Genomic DNA, 17,945 nt, shown 5'->3' on the forward strand with positions numbered 1-17,945 from the left:
GGCTATAACATACTTAACAACCCCTGATTGATGAACATGTAGGTCGTTGGCAGATCTTTTTCTATCACACATATGCTGTAATTAAATATCCTTTTTCACATACGTAATCTATCATTTCGTTGTCTAGTATTTACGATTACATCGGTTTTAGATGTCACAATATACGTATGATTAGAAAGTATCTGTATTATGTAATGGAAAAAATGATTAGTGTTTGTCAAGAGCCTCTGACAAACCTAGCACTCATAACTTTAGGTTTAATTAAATATATTATCTCTGTGAAAATCTAGAGGATGCTCTCATCTGGCTTCTTCACCACAAATAACCGGGAATTTTCATCTGCCCTAAAGGAAGGATCAGACGTGAATAGGAGCACGCTGATATATAGTTTTTGAAGAAATGTAGCATCCAAGAGTGTTGAGAGGGATAGCGAATGAAAGTAGGGAGAATAACAGAACAATCGGTTGGCAAAGGCATTGTGAATGACGTGAATACCCTTCACAATTAAAAGCTGGCCTGTTGACCAAGCCAGATAGCCCTACTCATCCACTTCCTACTGCCTGCCACGTTTGACTGATCACAGAGCATGGCCACTCTGTTTTTGAAGCCCTTCTTGAATCTGAATTCTCCATTTCCCCACTTTCAGACCTCACTAACTCTTCCCTCCATTGTGGTTTCTTAACTGTTCTCCAGCCTCTATCATCTCCCTGCTGCCCTCAATCTACTGGGGTCCCTTTTGCAAATCATGTTCTGACTGTGTTGCTTCCGCTTGCAAATGATCAGGGGCTGCCCGTTTTCCATAGTTCTTGGCCTGTCATGCAAGAATGCGGCACAGCCACCACCGGCTCTGACCTCAGCCTTGGCCCTCATCATTTGCCCTCTCGGGAACTCCATACACTTGAGCCACACCTCTGTTTAACCCACCACGCATGCTCAGGTCTTTCCTCCTCCTCATCCTTCTGAGACATCCTTCCTTTTCGCTGCTGTCAACACCTGCTCAGCCCGCACGCTCACCTTTGTCTTCTCGGGGGTGCTGTCCTGCTGCCTCCAGCACACCTTCGAGAACCTCTGAACCACAGCTCCTGTCTCCTGGTACAGTTGCTGCACCCCTCACCACCCCCACAATGCCACCCACCATCCGCCTGACTGAGTTTCTCAGAACCGGAATATGCATGCAGTTCACCTAGGACGGTTTAAACTTTTTGAGATTTTGATTTTGTCAATTTAAGGTGAGACCCCCAGAATTTACATTTAAACTGCACCCCCCCTCGCCTCCACCTAGGGCCTTGCAATACAGATTTGTGACCACCTTTAGGAAACATTGCCACGCATAAAGAGGAGTGTTTAGGGGCGCCTGGGTGGCGCAGTCGGTTAAGCGTCCGACTTCAGCCAGGTCACGATCTCGTGGTCCGGGAGTTCGAGCCCCGCATCAGGCTCTGGGCGGATGGCTCGGAGCCTGGAGCCTGTTTCCGATTCTGTGTCTCCCTCTCTCTCTGCCCCTCCCCCGTTCATGCTCTGTCTCTCTCTGTCCCAAAAATAAATAAAAATGTTGAAAAAAAATTAAAAAAAAAAAAAAAAAGAGGAGTGTTTAGGACATTGTAAATTGCAACCCCTTGAGTTGAGAAATCAATTAGTGGGTCGTGACCAGTTTTCCTTCCCCTTTCTGTTTATGCGATATATCATTTAGAATAGAAACAAAAATAAAAAGTTACCCAAAAAAACCACTCTCCTAGAAGGCAGGATGCTCACCAATATTTGTTAAGTAAAGGACATTCAGGAAGACTTTTTCAAATGCTACTAGATGGTGGAAAACTCAGATGACCATAACACTTAAATTTTATTTTAAACTTATATAGACCCTGGAAAAGACAAAATCAGAGTTTTGGAGTGAAACTAGATTGTCAGTAAAATCTCTGATAACATTATCATTTTAGAAAAAGGCTCACCATGTATTCTCAGCTGAAATCTTGGGAAGATTCAGTCCTTAAATTATCAACATTCTAGACATGTACTGACTTTTCTTTATTCTCTCTGAGAAAATTATAGTTGGCAAGAAAAAGAAATGTCAAAACATGCCTTTAAACTGATACATACTCCTAAGCTTTCCCCTTAAATACACATTTGAACTTTATTTTTCAACAAGAATTTTGAAAATGCTTTTTAAAGACTAGATATGAGGTCATTCTTAAGAATGTATGTTTATATATTGAAAGTATTTCTTGAAAGAAGAGTACAGAAAGTACTTTTTGTACAGAAAAGTACAAAATTATTTAAAACTAATTTTTTGAAAATGTTATTTATAGGAGAAAGTTCATCAGGTTTTTTTCTCCTCCTTGTTTTTCTTATTTACAAAATAATGGATGCAACTTGAAAAAAATAAAAGGTGTACTATAAATTAATGTATGTAAGAAATGTATAGCAGGGGCGCCTGGGTGGCTCAATCCGTTAAGCATCTGACTTCTGCTCAGGTCATGATCTCGTGGTCCGTGGATTTGAGCCCCACATCGGGCTCTATGCTGACAGCTCAGAGACTGGAGCCTGCTTCGGATTCTGTGTCTCCGTCTTTCTCTGCTCCTCATCCATTCATACTCTATTTCTCTCTGTCTCTCAAAAATAAATAAACGTTAAAAAAAAGAACAAAGAAATGTATAGCAAAGGACGTCAGATTTCCTCATAATCCCATCCTTAGGAAATAACCAGTTAGCAGCTTGATGTATATTCTTTCTTGTTTTTCTGTGCATTAACAATACACACATACATTTTAATAAGATGAATCGTGTTACGCGTACCATTCTATATCTACCATGTAAGACTTTTTATTACAGAAATGTAAAAAATAATACAGCATAACATGCACTCTGTCTGAAACTAATGGCTACCGTTTTTCATAGTTGCTTCAGATCTTTTAAAGGAATCAAACACTTTTCATAAAATGGAAGACCCCTCTGGTCTTCAACTACCATTGCCTCCCAAAGCAGCAACGATCATGAATTGGGTTTGCATATCTTACAACTTTGTTGTTGTTGTTTTTGTTGTTGTTGTTTTAATTCGCACAGTCTTTTCAAGATCTGCTATTTTGATGCATTTAGATGAGGTTTGGGCTTCTTGGTTTTTGTTTTGTTTTTTGTTTTGTTTTGTTTTGTTTTGTTTTGTTTTAGTATGGTTGATATACAATGTTACCTTAGTTTCAGGTATACAACTTAGTCATTCCATTTACATGAGTTTTAATTATCCATTCCTTTACTCAGGGACATTTGGGTTTTCCCCTTGTTTTTTTAAAGTTTTTTTTTTTTTCAACGTTTATTTATTTTTGGGACAGAGAGAGACAGAGCATGAACGGGGGAGGGGCAGAGAGAGAGGGAGACACAGAATCGGAAACAGGCTCCAGGCTCTGAGCCATCAGCCCAGAGCCTGACGCGGGGCTCGAACTCACGGACCGTGAGATCGTGACCTGGCTGAAGTCGGACGCTTAACCGACTGTGCCACCCAGGCGCCCCTCCCCTTGTTTTTTAAGTATGAATAATGTTGCATTAAACATACTTGCAAATGTTTCTATGTATCCATATGCAGAATTTTTGTAGGATATTTACCAAAAGGTAGAATTGATGGCTCATGCTGGATGTACAATTTCCATTTTACGAGATGTTGCCAAATCTCTCTAAAGTGATTGAATCTATTTGTACTCCCACCAGCAGTATCTGACAATGTGTTTTCTCATCCTGTTGAACTGTTTAGGTTTTGCTAACCTTACGAGTATTAAATAATGTCCCATTTTAAGGTTACTTGCATTATGACAACGGAAGTTTCCTCTTCTGAGACTTAAATGTTTATATAACTTTATAATATATGTGTGTGTGTGTGTATATATATAAAAAGTCTAATACACACACACACATATATGTATATATGTTTATATATAATCCAGTATTTCCATTTGCTATTAGAATTTTTGTTATAGATTTATGGGAGTTTTAATTTATTTTGGATACCGATCTTTTATTTTGGGGAGCAGGGATACATACATACATTAGGCAAAGATTACATTGTGATTTTTTTTCGATATTTCTACAAATTTTTCTGACTCATCTGTCATTTTCTGAGTTGTGCAATTAAAGAACCCTCTATAATTGTAGATTAGTCAATGTTTTCCTGTAATCCCATCAATTTTTGCTTTATGTACTTCAATACAAATTTGAAATTATTATATAATCTTGAACTGTCTTTTCGTATACAGAGTTCCTCTTTTATTAATGATTTTGCTTTAAATCATATTTGGACTTTAGTTAATATTGCTATAGAAGAATGTGAGGTATGATTATTATTCATGCCTGTAATTAATAGCAGGATTTACCAGCATATTTTGTTGGTTCTTGCTTGTAAGGTTCTTCCCTTTGAATTTATTTATTTTCTTGTGTGCTTTTAGCAATGTCTCAGCATGCATCTATAAAGGAGTAAAACCTCTTCATCCTGGTTGCCTAAGAAATACCTATATTTTGCCCTCACTTTTGAATTATGTTTTCGCTCGGTTTCTATGACTCAAATGTTGATTTACAGCCTGTCTCCAGACTTCAGAGACGAGCAGAACCGTTCACTTTGGCCCCACTCACCACTGTGATGTTCTGTTACCTTTTTAGTTCACAGAGATGTTTATCTTGTTTGAGCACAGCTCTCCTTTTCCTTATCAAGTATGCTAACAATAAAGGGGAAAATCTTCAAAGCTACCAAAAAGAAATGGCATATTAGCTTTCATTTTTAATCTATCATTACTGCTAGATTAGAGAATATAAGATATAAAATCACAAAGCTGCCTTTAAGCAGATGTAAATGTCTCCACTAGCTTTTTTACCTAAAAGAAAAAATTTTTTAAGAAAGAACATAAAATCACCTTCATAGCCTGGTATTCATTTTACAAATGAACTATCATTTATTTAATCAGTCCACTTCTGAGAGATTTGAGAATTGTTTCCAATTACACCCTGATACAAATGGAATACGATAAACATTCTTGCATAGGAATCTCTACACACTTACGTTAGTATTTCTATATGATAAACTCCATATAGTGAATTGCTTGGTAAAAATCTTATCCCTCAAAATCTTATGAAAACCTTTTTTTTTATTCCAGTATACTTAATATAGGGTATTATATTAGTTTCAGGGGTACAATATAGTGATCCAACACCCCCATACATCATTCAGTGCTTGAAAACCTCTTGTATTATGACTCCTGTCTTCCTTAGTTAAGTTAGTTCAGAGCTTAGGCTTTGTCTAGGCATCCACCATTTCCCTCTTGTGTGACTTTGGACAAGTCTCTTAATCTCCTTTAATCCTTAGTTTCCTTACCTGTGAAAACAAGACAAGTATGGCACATACCACATAGGGTGATTGTGAGGATGAAGATATTGAATTCAAACCAATTAGTGGGATATTCAACAAATAGTCATTATTTGTTAAAGACACTGAAAAGAGCTAAAACAAGATGCAGATGGCTGGCAACTGTAAGGGTTTTTAAAAACACTGGTGCAATATGGGAAGGGGTCAGTCAGGGAGTAAATGGGAATTCTCTTTACCTTCTCTGTGTGTTCATTGTGACTCAGTTTCCTTTCCCCTTGGACTTCCTCCAGATCTAAAAGGTGGCCCTAACCAAGTCATTTTACTGCAAAGACCACCACTTGCTCCTTCTTCAGAGGCTTTTTAAACCTCCCACTCACCTGGTGCTAGAAATGTAGTCTTCTCACTGACCCACCACAAAGATGTATTGATTCATTTGGTCTGAAAACCAATAATCCAATTTTACTGATGTTCATTCACTCTACACAAATGTTGGTTGAGCACCTACTGCCAAGCATTGATAACATTAAGTGTTGGAGAAATGCCAGTGAATAAAGGAGGCTTAATTCTTCCCTTTGGAGAACTCAGAGACAGACGTCAACTGTGGAGAGAGTGGGGGATTTGATGGCGAAGACAGGATGCTTCCCAGCACAAGTAACTTCTAAGCAGAAGCCTGAAAGGAGCAGAGGCTATCCCCATGAGGAGGGAGAAAAGAAATGTGCAAAACTATGAGGGTAGTGTAGCAAAGAGTAGTGACTAGTGACAGATTTTCTGTAGCTGGCTTACCATGGTGAAATCTGCTCTGAGGGATGACCTTTTTGGTTAAGAGCCTGGTTAAGTGGCTGTCGGGGAAATTAAAATGGCAGCTGGGCTGGCGGAATCTGGGGAAGTGGCACCTGAGACCAAGAGAAACCACGAGCAGGCGGTGGAGGTGACTCTGCTGACTGTTCAGAAGCTTGCCTTGAGGTGCACGGGGTTGAGTGCAGGTTGAGGCAGCCAGTTGTCAGGGTCCAGAACTCAGAAGAGAGAGACCCGAGTTGGAAACAATTTGGGGAGGTTTCTTTGTATTGTTTTCAGCACTCAACCAAAAGACAGCATGAAAGCGTTTGTTTTGCTCAGTTCTGAGCAAACATGTTGGTTAGAACTACAAAGCTCACTTGACATGGGTCCATGTACACGTGAGTAAATAAGGTTTGGCCCCAGATAGCAATTACTACTGGCACCTATTTCTTTCATCTCGTGAGACACAATGTAATTGTAAACATCAATCTAGATACCACAGACTTAAAAAAAAAAAAAAAGTTTACTTTTTCCCTGTGGGGAAGAACCTGAGTTATTTTCCCTTTGTCTCTGTTGGCTGGCTTGCCAGGCCTCCTCATCAAGTACTTTTGTAAGAAACAGACGTGATCCTATCTGTGCTGTTCGTGACAAAAGTATCCCCAACCCTGAAAAGCGTGTTATTTTTTTTTAAGATAAATTTTTTACAAGCATGTTATTGTTCGGTGAGCTAAAATAGACTCTCCTGTGATCTTCAATACCTTCATCTGTGCTCTTTTACTTAAAAACGGAACACCACAAAGGATACGGAGAATGGTTTCACTTCCTTTATAAATTTCACACTATTTCACTAGACCAATTTAAAACCTCCCTTGCACTGCTCACACACTATTTGGATAATAACTTACCTTCCACTGGAGAGGGAATAAATATGTATTCTGGAGGGTCACCTGTGGGTGCTGGACTGATGGGGAATAATTGTTTTATATTTTGGGGTCTGGGCTGTGGGATATGTGGCTTTATTTGATTATTCTCTCATTCCAGGTAATAATATCAGCCACTCACTGTTTTTTCCATTAAGACTATGACCTTACTCAGCACAGTGTCTATTTAAGATCTGATTACAGAATAAATAGGCTTTTCTACAGTACGTGAAGACATAACGTGGGCCTTTACTAAACTAATAGACAAAGATCTGCAGTTAACCTTTTTTTTTTAAGTTTATTTATTTATTTTTAAGAGAAACAGAGACAGTGTGAACAGGGGAGGGGCAGAGAGAAAGAGAGAGAGAGAGAGAAAGAGAGAATCTCAAGCAGGCTCCGCACTGTCAGCACTGAGCCCAATGTGGGGCTTGAACTCATGAAACCATGAGATCATGACCTGAGCCGAAACCAAGAGTTGGATGCTTAATCAACTGAGCCACCCAAGTGCCCCCTTGCAGTTAACTTTTAAGGGAAACCAAGCTCCTAGAAATAAAACATGCAAACAAAACATGCCAAAGATAGGGGAGTTAAAATCTTACTTATAAATGATAGTAATTTTCCAGGACAAGCACTTCTTCTGGATTTTGCGTAGGTATCCTTCAGCTGTTGACAATCTTCATTTGTTGATTCTTTGCATCCTTTTTCTTGCTTATTATCTATGCATTAAAATGTTCCAGGAACATCTTGCCATTTATCTTGAGTGATTATAACTCAACTCACTGCTTGAAGGATTTTTTAACTCCTTTATTAGTATATGAGATTCGGTCCAAATGGTAACAGTTATAAACAATATTTAAATTGTAGAAGTTTTTTACAAGGTATTGAGAACTTGAAATAGCAATAACAATTATTCTTTTCAGTTCTCATCCAACTACACTGAAAAGATAGAGAGGTACTAATGTCTAGCCACTCATTTTTATTCATATCCTAAGAAACTAGGCAGTTCACAAGAATTTTTTTCTTATAAAAACTATTGAATGTGTTTTAAGCTTATTGTATTAATCACTTTATACTTTAACTGCAATGATTACAATTGATTAATAGATCCGTTTTCCAATTATCATCAGTGAAGCACAGAGAGGGAAAGAAATCACATAAATAAATCTACTGATTTTCACAAAACTAATTTTAAGGAAATAAATACCTTTTCTAATGCCTTCTGTTGACTACTGTAGTAAAATTGTGAGATTTAAGGTTAAAACCTTTTTCCATTTGCCCTATTTCTTCCTGCTGGAGGGAACACCGTACTGTACGATAAGCAACCGTGATAATATGGTTTGTACCGTTCACATAAATCATATTATTTATTGCATTGTTACATGGACCAGGACCTCCCATCCCTCGCTCTTCATCTCTGCCACACACACCACACACACATGCCTATAAAACATATGCGTGAGACATGTGATTCGTTTTCTAATAGGGTAACTGTTATCATTAATCTTCACTCTGATCGACAAGTTGGATAATTTTCAGAGTGCTACATAGGACTCATTCAGTTTTTCCTTATATGAACTCTGCATTAAACTGTCACATAACAACATATTGTAGACGAAATGAGTCTGAACACACACATGCAGAACAGCAGTTTGCCTCTGATATGTAGCCCATTTTGTGTTTAACAGTCAGACTCCCTCACATGATTTAATCTGTTCCACTTCTAGTCAATATCCACGAGGGAGAGGGGGATGGAAGATGAGAGATGCTGTTATTTAATGGGAACCCCCCCCCCCCCCACTGCATTTCACAGCTCTCTCCCTTAACTTGGAAACCTAGTTTGTATGATGGTATGGTTTGCCAGCCATGTGAGACAGAGAGATCACATTGGATACGGATGATCAGACCTCCATAAAACATACATACAAACACAGATGTGCCTGGTTTGGCCATTCGGTCAGAATAAGCATTTTCAGACTGTCTTCACCTTTGGCCCCTACTGAGGTGTGAGAAATGTAAGGAATTTATTGGCTTGTATTTGAGGTCTGCCTTGACTGAGGTTAATAAGATAACACCTGCATGTACACACACACTCACTTGTCCTAACACCATCCAAGTTGTGGAAGGATGAGAAGGAGATAAAGTATGCCCTGGGCAGATGTATCACCCCCTGAACGAAAATATGCAAACAAAATGTCCAAGGCTGGTTTTGTATTATCCAAAAGTTCAGGGGAACTTGCATAAGTATGCCCCTCCCCCCACATGAAGAAACGAAGAAAAACATTATTTTCTGGTTTTAACAAAGGTAATTTATTTGGGTCAGAGAAATAAAGAATCTATGCTTAAGTTAAACACAAAATGGATTTCCTTTGGCTGTAAGCCATGATTGTAGGGTTTTGCTTGATTATTGGGTGTTTAGTAATTCAGTTAGATGCTCGGAAACATGGCGGTCAGCTCTTTAATGGTCTTGTGTTTTAAGGAACACTGATGAGCCCTATGACCTTCTAGACTCAGTCCTTTTGAGACTTATAAAACCAGACACAAATGACTAAAATGTCTCAAATCTTAATTATTCTGTGTCTACACTCAATTCATTTATCTTTGTCAAAGTTTGATTCTAAAATAAGCTCACAGTGAGTAAGTATATACCCTATAATTTCTGTACCTTCCTATGACCTATAAATATTTCAAAGTAAGTTTTTTTACAAGTGAGAACACAAATGATCTCTCAGTGTTCTTCATTATTCAGCTATCTCTCGCTGTTCCTCAGACTTGTGTCAGCTGTCTCACAAGGTAAACTGTTGGTCACAAGCAGAATCACACAGAGAATGATGATTAGATCAATTCATCACCAAAACCAGAGAAAAATACAGAGTCTTCAGAGCATGCGTCTTACCTTAATGACCTAAGTCACATCATTTTCATACATATTTAAGACTAATACCTTGGTATGAGATTATTTTTCTAGTGGAACTTCAGTTGGCTTAGGGCACCCCACTCTACCTACAGAGTTATAGGTAACCTATAGTGGTCTTCCTGAAGTCTTCAGGGTGGGTAATCATATGTATTTAGTCCAATTATGCCAGCACGTGCTAACTCTGCAGTGGTCATGATAGACCCAGTTACACCAGATTATGACCAAATGTAATGGACCAGAAAATGTCATAATGCAACTAGTCTCCGGGCTGAAGGCTTGGGAAAAGATGATACACTGAGCCGTCTAACCAAACTTACAACAATTCAGCCCATGTGTTTTGTTTCATTTGGGGGTTATTTTACTAGCTAGCCTTCCAGGAAATACATTTAGAAGCCATTTATAATCCCACATATGGGGGACAAAGTAATTCGAGCCTCAAGATGAGAACGTTCCATTAAGCACTTAACCATAATTTTTTTTTCTTTTTCAACAAAGGCTTTTCGCCCTGAAAACGATATAAATCAACAGATTAAAGAGATGTTCTCTTCCCGAAAGGAGAAAATCTGATCTAAGGGAGTCAGTTCAATAAAGCTTTCTCTTGTCTGGAATTCTGTCGGTAAGGATTGATATGGACAAAATACAAATAATCCAAAGGGCACTGCCTCATTCTTAACAGAACCCGTCTTCTATTTCGGCGATGTCGAGTACTCCGTGGACGAGAGCGCCGGCTACGTGGAAGTGCGGGTGTGGAGGACGGGCACAGACCTGTCCAAGCCTTCCAGTGTCACCGTGAGGTCTCGGAAAACAGATCCCCCCTCTGCTGATGGTGAGCAGTTTCCTATGGCAGCTCTTTCGATTGCTCTACGGTATTCAACTCACCATGAAGCAAAAGACTTTAAAGCTAAAATACTGCATTCCTACTAAAGCAGTCTGGATGAATGGAACTTTTTCTGAAATTATTATTATATAGGAGATAAGTCTAGGCTGTCTTTATTATTGTGAGAAAATACATTTAAAAGCCACAAATCAGGGGTGCCTGGGTGGCTCAGTCTGTTAAGCATCCGACTTCAGCTCAGGTCATGACCTCACGGTTCGTGGGTTCGAGCCCGGCGTCAGGCTCTGTGCTGACAGCTCAGAACCTGGATCCTGCTTCAGATTCTGTGTCTCTGTCTCTCTCTGCCTCTCCCTTGCTCACACTCTGTCTCTCTCTCTCTCTCTCTCTCTCTCTCTCAAAAAATAAATAAACATTTCAAAAAATATTTTAAAGCCACAAATCAGAGGCTTCGTTACAAACACAGAACTCAAAGACTCTAAATTCTAATGCCTTCTTTGCATGAATTGGTTCTCTAATTCATTAGATTCTAATTCATTAGATTTACACTTTGCAAATCTAACATCATTGCATATTATGGCACCAGTGTGCACAGGAATGATCTTGCCAGCCACTCTCACAGAAATCTAATGAAGGGTAAGTATCTTGAAGATGTGCATCTCCGACCTGGTTCCCTCCTCATTTTAACCAGATGTCCCCATAAATACTTCAGATCCGAAAGGCTTTTCCATGCTTCAGTATATAAGCTACCCTACCTGGTCCATGCTTGCTTTTATTCTGGAATGTACATCTCCAAAGAGTTGATCATAAAGTTTAGGGTAAGCATAGGATTAGGAATGTCCTTTGTTTCTTCTTCTAAGTTGCCAACAATACACACTCTGTCTTTCTCGTGTGCACACACACACGTACATCACGCACGCATCACACACTCATCCCACAAAGCAAGCAGGGACCATATCATTTTAAAAGTCACACTGAAGTTTTAACCTTTTTAATGTAGTGGAAACAGCATAATACTTTGCATGTAGTCAGTGTCCAGTAAGTATTTGATTCCCTGAATTCATCATTTTTTAAGAAAAAATTCAAATCAGAGAAAGATGAAAATTAAAGATGAAAAGAAAGAGGAAAAGAAAAATACTGGATGATGAAAAGAAAAGAGGAAAAGAGGAAAAGAAAAATACTGGAAGAACCACAAGGACATTTGGATGGAGATTTCAAAAAAAATGAATTAAGGGCATATACACTCACAGTTGCATATTCAGAGGTAGAGAGAATATAAAATGAGGGTTAGGAGAACAGAAGGTATGAAAACAAAGAAGCAATAATATGGAAACCTTGTCACCCACTCTCAGCCTTTATGAATTCCCTAAAGATTGACAGAGAGTTTTGTTTGTAACTATTTTAGACATAAATTGAGGTGTTGACACTAGGTTTGCACCCCATGGTCTGAAAAATAATAAGCCAAAGACCAGATATGTCTTTGAGAATAAAAACTGGCTGCTCTCTTTTCCTGGGGCGAGTGTGGGTAGAGTGAGAGGGACAAAAGCTTATATCTGAAACGTTGCTTTAACCAACAGACAAACACACACCTAAGTAGGATATTTTCTTGTAGCTTTGGAAAATAAATATAGATATTTAACCGATGTTAACAAACTTTAAATGTATGTATTTCATAGGTAATTTTACGATAATCATATGTATGATTGATGTGCTGATTAACTCAGACCTGAATTTTATTAGTACTATTCGAGAATTCTAAAATAAAAACAGAAGAATTATGTAACCGAAGCTAAAATAGCTCATTAGACATAAAGAAGATAAAGTTCAGAAACTGGTCTTTGTTCTACTGTCTCAAAAACCTATATGATACTAATCTTTTGCATTTCATTAAATGTACGTTTTGCAATGTAATACTGGTCTATATGTTTTTTTAAAGAATCACAAATAGGTCTACATAATTTGCATCTCATAATCTTGTTTAATTTAGTTAGTCCCTGACTGAATCATTCTTTTGTTACTCATATAGCTGGAACCGACTATGTGGGAATCAGCCGTAATTTAGATTTTGCACCTGGAGTCAACATGCAGACTGTTCGTGTTACCATCCTGGACGATCTCGGGCAACCAGTGCTGGAGGGAATTGAGAAATTTGAACTGGTGCTTCGTATGCCGATGAACGCTGCCCTTGGCGAGCCCAGCAAAGCCACAGTGTCCATAAATGATTCTGTCTCAGATTGTGAGTGTCTGTTAATTGACAATGATGAGTAAAATGATAGGCTAGAGTTTATATATATGTTAAGTAAAATGATGAACTGGGGTTCGCATACCTGTAGAAGTCTGCTAGGGCGGCCATAAGAAAGTACTATAGACTCCACAATTTCTTGTCTCACAGTTCTGGAGGCTAGAAATCCAAAATCAAGACGTCGGCAAGGTTGGTTTGTTCCGAGGGCTGTGTGGGAAGGATCTGTTCCATGCCTCTTCTTTGGCTTATAGATACCCATCTTGTCCTTATGTGCCTTTACATTATCTTCTATGTATGTCACTGTGTCTAAATTTCCCCTGCTTATAAAGACACCAATTCTAGTCAATTAGAATCCATTCTCATGACCTAATTTTTACTTGATTACCTCTGTAAAGACCATATCCTCAAAGAAAGTCACATTTTCAGATTGTGTGGGTTATAGGACTTCAACCTACGAATTTGGAGGGGATGCAGTTCGACCCATAACAGTACCCTATCTGACCATGTCTTCCTTTCTCCTTCTGACCATTTGGTTAAAATTAGGTAGTCTCAGAAGAAAACTTTTAGTCTTCTTTCCAAATGTAAAAAAAACGAAGTGAGATTGTCATCAGTATCTCGATGGAACCACATGGGGTTGCACAGACCCTTGAATGTAATGGTCTTTTCCCACTTCTCAACACAAGACTTCTATCATCTCTAGACACTTGAAACTTCCCTAATAAGGTGCCAAAACTATAGTTCTAAGTCATGCAGCTGCTGGACACATGATAGGGCTCTCTGACACGTCCTCATGAGGGAGTTTTGAATAAGTTTCAACCATGGTGATGTGGCGTTGCTTGGAAGAATGTAGCCTATTGTTAATGAGGCCTATGTTTAATTCACCCATCATAGGTATCACTTAAAATATATACATAATATTCAGGATCAAAAACAGTGTGTGTATATATATATATATATATATATATATATACATACATACACACACATATATAATACTATATTCATTATCAACTTTTCTCACATAGTCTGGGTAAACTCAGCTTGTAATTATATACACAATATTGAGTGTTATTCACAGATAATTCAGAAATTACCCAGAAATTTCAGTAATTCTGAAAAGCTCATGATTAAGCAACATATATAAATACAGATATCTCAAAGTCTCTGGTTTTATCTATTTTTTTTTACCATTCCACTGCATCTCCCTACTCCATGGAATGGGCAGAGCAGAATTTCACAGATAAGAGATATCAAAACACTTCATTTATTTAAGTGATTTGCTTAACGCCAAAACATTGTCGAGTGACTGCGTGGAAACTGGAATTCAGTTCTCACTTCCGTTCCATTATTCTTGCCACTAAGCCAGGTTCTCTGAAATGCCGTTTTCCTCAAGGAGATCTCTGTCCACTTTGATCCTGATGCCCATTTGTTTTTGCAGTGCCTAAGATGCAATTCAAAGAACGGGTGTATATTGGCAATGAAAATGATGGGCAGATAGTCGCAATGATCCACAGGAATGGAGACATGCACTACAGGTCTTCAGTGAGATGCTACACACGCCAGGGGTCTGCACAGGTGATGGCGGACTTTGAGGAACGTCCAAACACTGATGGCTCCATCATCACGTTCCTCCCTGGTAAGGTCGGGCCTGACATTTTTCTGTGGAATTTGAGGAAGCCGAGTTTTTGATGAGAAATACGTACCAGGAAAATACATGTCCCTGACTTCCACAAGCTTATGGCGTGGTTTTACGTGCACCGTGTGAATAGGGCAGAGTAGGCTGTCACAGATTGAACGAATGTCTTTTTCATGTCGTATTAATTTATTAATTAGTTTCCAGTGCTGCGCTATATTGTTTACCCAGTGGCGTATCAGCTGTATAGATATGCTGTATAGATATCTCCCACTGCTGGGAGATAGGGTTCAAACGATAGAAAGGAGAGGAAACAGATGTCACACGTTTAATGTGAATTCAGAGCCTCGAAATGTTTGATCACCTTGATCCCGTAATTGTACTAGAAACTGGCACTGTGGTCACATTAACTCTGACCGTCCGGTACAAGGCTGCTAAATTTGCTTCCTGATCATGATGCAAGAAATTCATACATAAAATTGGTATTTGCTCATTATCCTTGTTTTCTAAGATGAGCGACAGAACTTAAAAACAGACATTAAAGAAATTTCCCATACAAGTAGGAGCTCTCGTTGCATATGTTCAAACATTTAATCATTCATTCAGCAAATATTTATTGGAGGCTTATGACATGCCAGATACTGTTCTTCGCCCTGTCAGTATAGCAGGGAAAAAAGCAACACCCTTGCCCTTACGGTGCTTGTATTCTAGTAGCCCATGTGTCCTTTAGGGCCTGGGATGGGATTGGGATGGGATGGGATGTAACTGACGTGCTGTCGTTATCACTGTGCCAGGTGAGACTGAAAAGCCTTGTGTCCTTGAGCTGATGGACGACAAACTCTATGAGGAGGTAGAGGAGCTCCGCCTGGTTCTTGGCAGCCCACGCAGCAACTCCCCCTTCGGGGCTGCGGTTGGGGAACAAAATGAAACTCTGATAAGGATCCAAGATGATGCTGATAGTAAGATGTTATTTCTTGTGTTCAGCTGTAATTTGGAAATTGAAATCCCTCTGCATTGATAATTTTGGTGGCTCAGTAAATAACCCCCTCTTGCTTTTTGTTAATGTTTATTTACTTATTTTGAGGGAGAGGAAGAAAGTGAGCATGAGCGGGATAGGGGGAGAGAGAGAGGGAGAGAGGGAATCCCAAGCAAGCAGGGTCTCCTCTGTCAGCACAGAGCCTGGTGCGGGGCTTGATCCCAGGAACCATGAGGTCATGACTTGAGCTGAAATCAAGAGTCAGATGGTTAACCGACTGAGCCGCTCAGGTACCACCCGCCTCTTTCTGACTGAGGTTTTAAAGCAATTGAGAAATAGGGAAAAAGAGTAAGACAAATGGGGAGCCAAATCAACCATTAAAATTGAAAGTTGATGTTGGAGAATGTGGTTTATACATAACGCCGAGTTTTGAATGTTCATACCTCCCACCTGGTGGAGATAGCCCTGGACCAGCAGTTTCTCCCTCAGCGAGAAAATGTATTATCAGTTTTCTCAGAGACCCACTCCTGTAAGACGTGTGGCACATAGAGGCCACCCAGAGTACATGCTCTCTGGGGCCGGTTAATTCCCGAGGAAGGAGCTGGACTTCACACACTCAGTTTCTCTTAACCCACTCACCAATAATTATGGGTGAGGGGACGGAGAGACGCCAGGAGTGTAATACTAATTAAGCTCTTCCCACAGGGAAAGAAACATTAGAAATGAAGAAAAAGTATTCCCCTTACATTTTAATTTATCCACATTTCTCACAATTTTAGAGGCCATCATTAAATTTGGAGAAACCAAATTTAGTGTCAGTGAACCCGAAGAACCAGGACAGTCGGTGGTTATAAAAATTCCAGTGATTCGCCAAGGAGATACTTCGAAAGTTTCCATCGTGAGAGTCCACACCAAGGATGGATCAGCCACCTCTGGGGCAGACTACCACCCTGTGTCACAAGGTACGGGCGTTCCCAGGGCCTGCCTCCAGGTGGGTGGTGCTTACACCATTTGTTGGCACTGGTGCCCTTGAGAAAACGAAGAGAAATACCCAACTGAAACAAAAATAGACATACCCCGTTACATTAATCTCTTCCAGAAGAACAAAGGCAGTGGAATTTAGTTCCAGAATTTTCCTTTTTGACTTACAGGGTTTATGTGTGAGGACTTAGGGAGGAAGTTGTGAATAGACCAGACGACTTTATGGTCTAAGTCTACTTTTACTTTTAAAAAGTGTTACCTTTATTATGATAATCAGATACTAAATAAGTTCGATTCTAGAATATCCTAGCACGATGAAAATATGCACGGCAGCTGAGATAGGTTTTCAGTTTATAGAACACCAACGATCTAAAACTTCAAGCTACAAAATTTTGTGTTAATGAAGGGCAGAAAAAGTCCGGTGAAATACCAACCAAAGAGACCATGAATTTTCCAGGCCTCGGGATTTCGTAATGGATGCTTTTCATCCACCCCTCTCTTTCTTCAAATTTTCGGACCACCTCACCATCTATTTTTATGAGTAATTAAAACAAATCAGTTCTTCTCTCTCTTTTTATAAGCTATTTGCTGACAGAATAGCTGTAAATCGATTTCTTTGTCAAAGGTAAGTTTGTGAATCATGTGGAGTTCTACTTATCCACATTGTTTCTAGTATCCTACCTCTTGCTACCAACAATCTTTAGTTCTTTTTTTTAATGTTTTTATTTACTCTTGATGTGGGGGGGAAGGGGCAGAGAAAGAGAGGATCCAAGGGAGCACTGCAGTGACATCAGAGAGCCAGATTCGAGGATCCAACCCATGAGCCATGAGATCATGACCTGAGCCGAAGTCGGACGCTTAACCGACTGAGCCACCCAGGCGTCCCCAATCTTTAGTTCTTGATCATACAGCATCAGGCATTCACCTTGATCTCCTAACTTGTGAAAAAAAAAAAAAAAAAAAAAAAGGTTGGAAAATGATGGACAATGATTTCTGAGTCAGTAATAAAGTTGATGAAGACAATAGGAAAAAAAAAAAGCATCCTCTACCAAAAAGCTTGTGTTCCTTGCATATATGGTAAATGTTTGACTACTGTAAGGCTTCAAAGTTATCCTCAGAATTTTCTCTTTGGAAAGAAAGATATATTTATATTTTATTATTTTTTTTTTTTAATTTTTTTTTTTCAACGTTTATTTATTTCTGGGACAGAGAGAGACAGAGCATGAACGGGGGAGGGGCAGAGAGAGAGGGAGACACAGAATCGGAAACAGGCTCCAGGCTCCGAGCCGTCAGCCCAGAGCCCGCCGCGGGGCTCGAACTCACGGACCGCGAGATC

General features: G+C 39.3%; 1 protein-coding gene across 1 annotated transcript in view; it reads left to right on the forward strand.

The window, feature by feature from the left end:
• FREM2 (FRAS1 related extracellular matrix 2) overlaps positions 1–17,945 on the forward strand; it is a 158,880-nt gene that overhangs the window by 116,249 nt on the left and 24,686 nt on the right. The window contains exons 7-11 of the mRNA XM_032593438.1: positions 10,622–10,771; positions 12,804–13,013; positions 14,458–14,655; positions 15,447–15,611; positions 16,408–16,590. Coding sequence (XP_032449329.1) covers positions 10,622–10,771; positions 12,804–13,013; positions 14,458–14,655; positions 15,447–15,611; positions 16,408–16,590 — 906 coding nt within the window. The remainder of the gene's footprint in view (positions 1–10,621; positions 10,772–12,803; positions 13,014–14,457; positions 14,656–15,446; positions 15,612–16,407; positions 16,591–17,945) is intronic.

The sequence above is a fragment of the Lynx canadensis genome, chromosome A1 (genome assembly GCF_007474595.2).
Source record: "Lynx canadensis isolate LIC74 chromosome A1, mLynCan4.pri.v2, whole genome shotgun sequence".
NCBI classification, from domain to species: Eukaryota; Metazoa; Chordata; class Mammalia; order Carnivora; family Felidae; genus Lynx; species Lynx canadensis.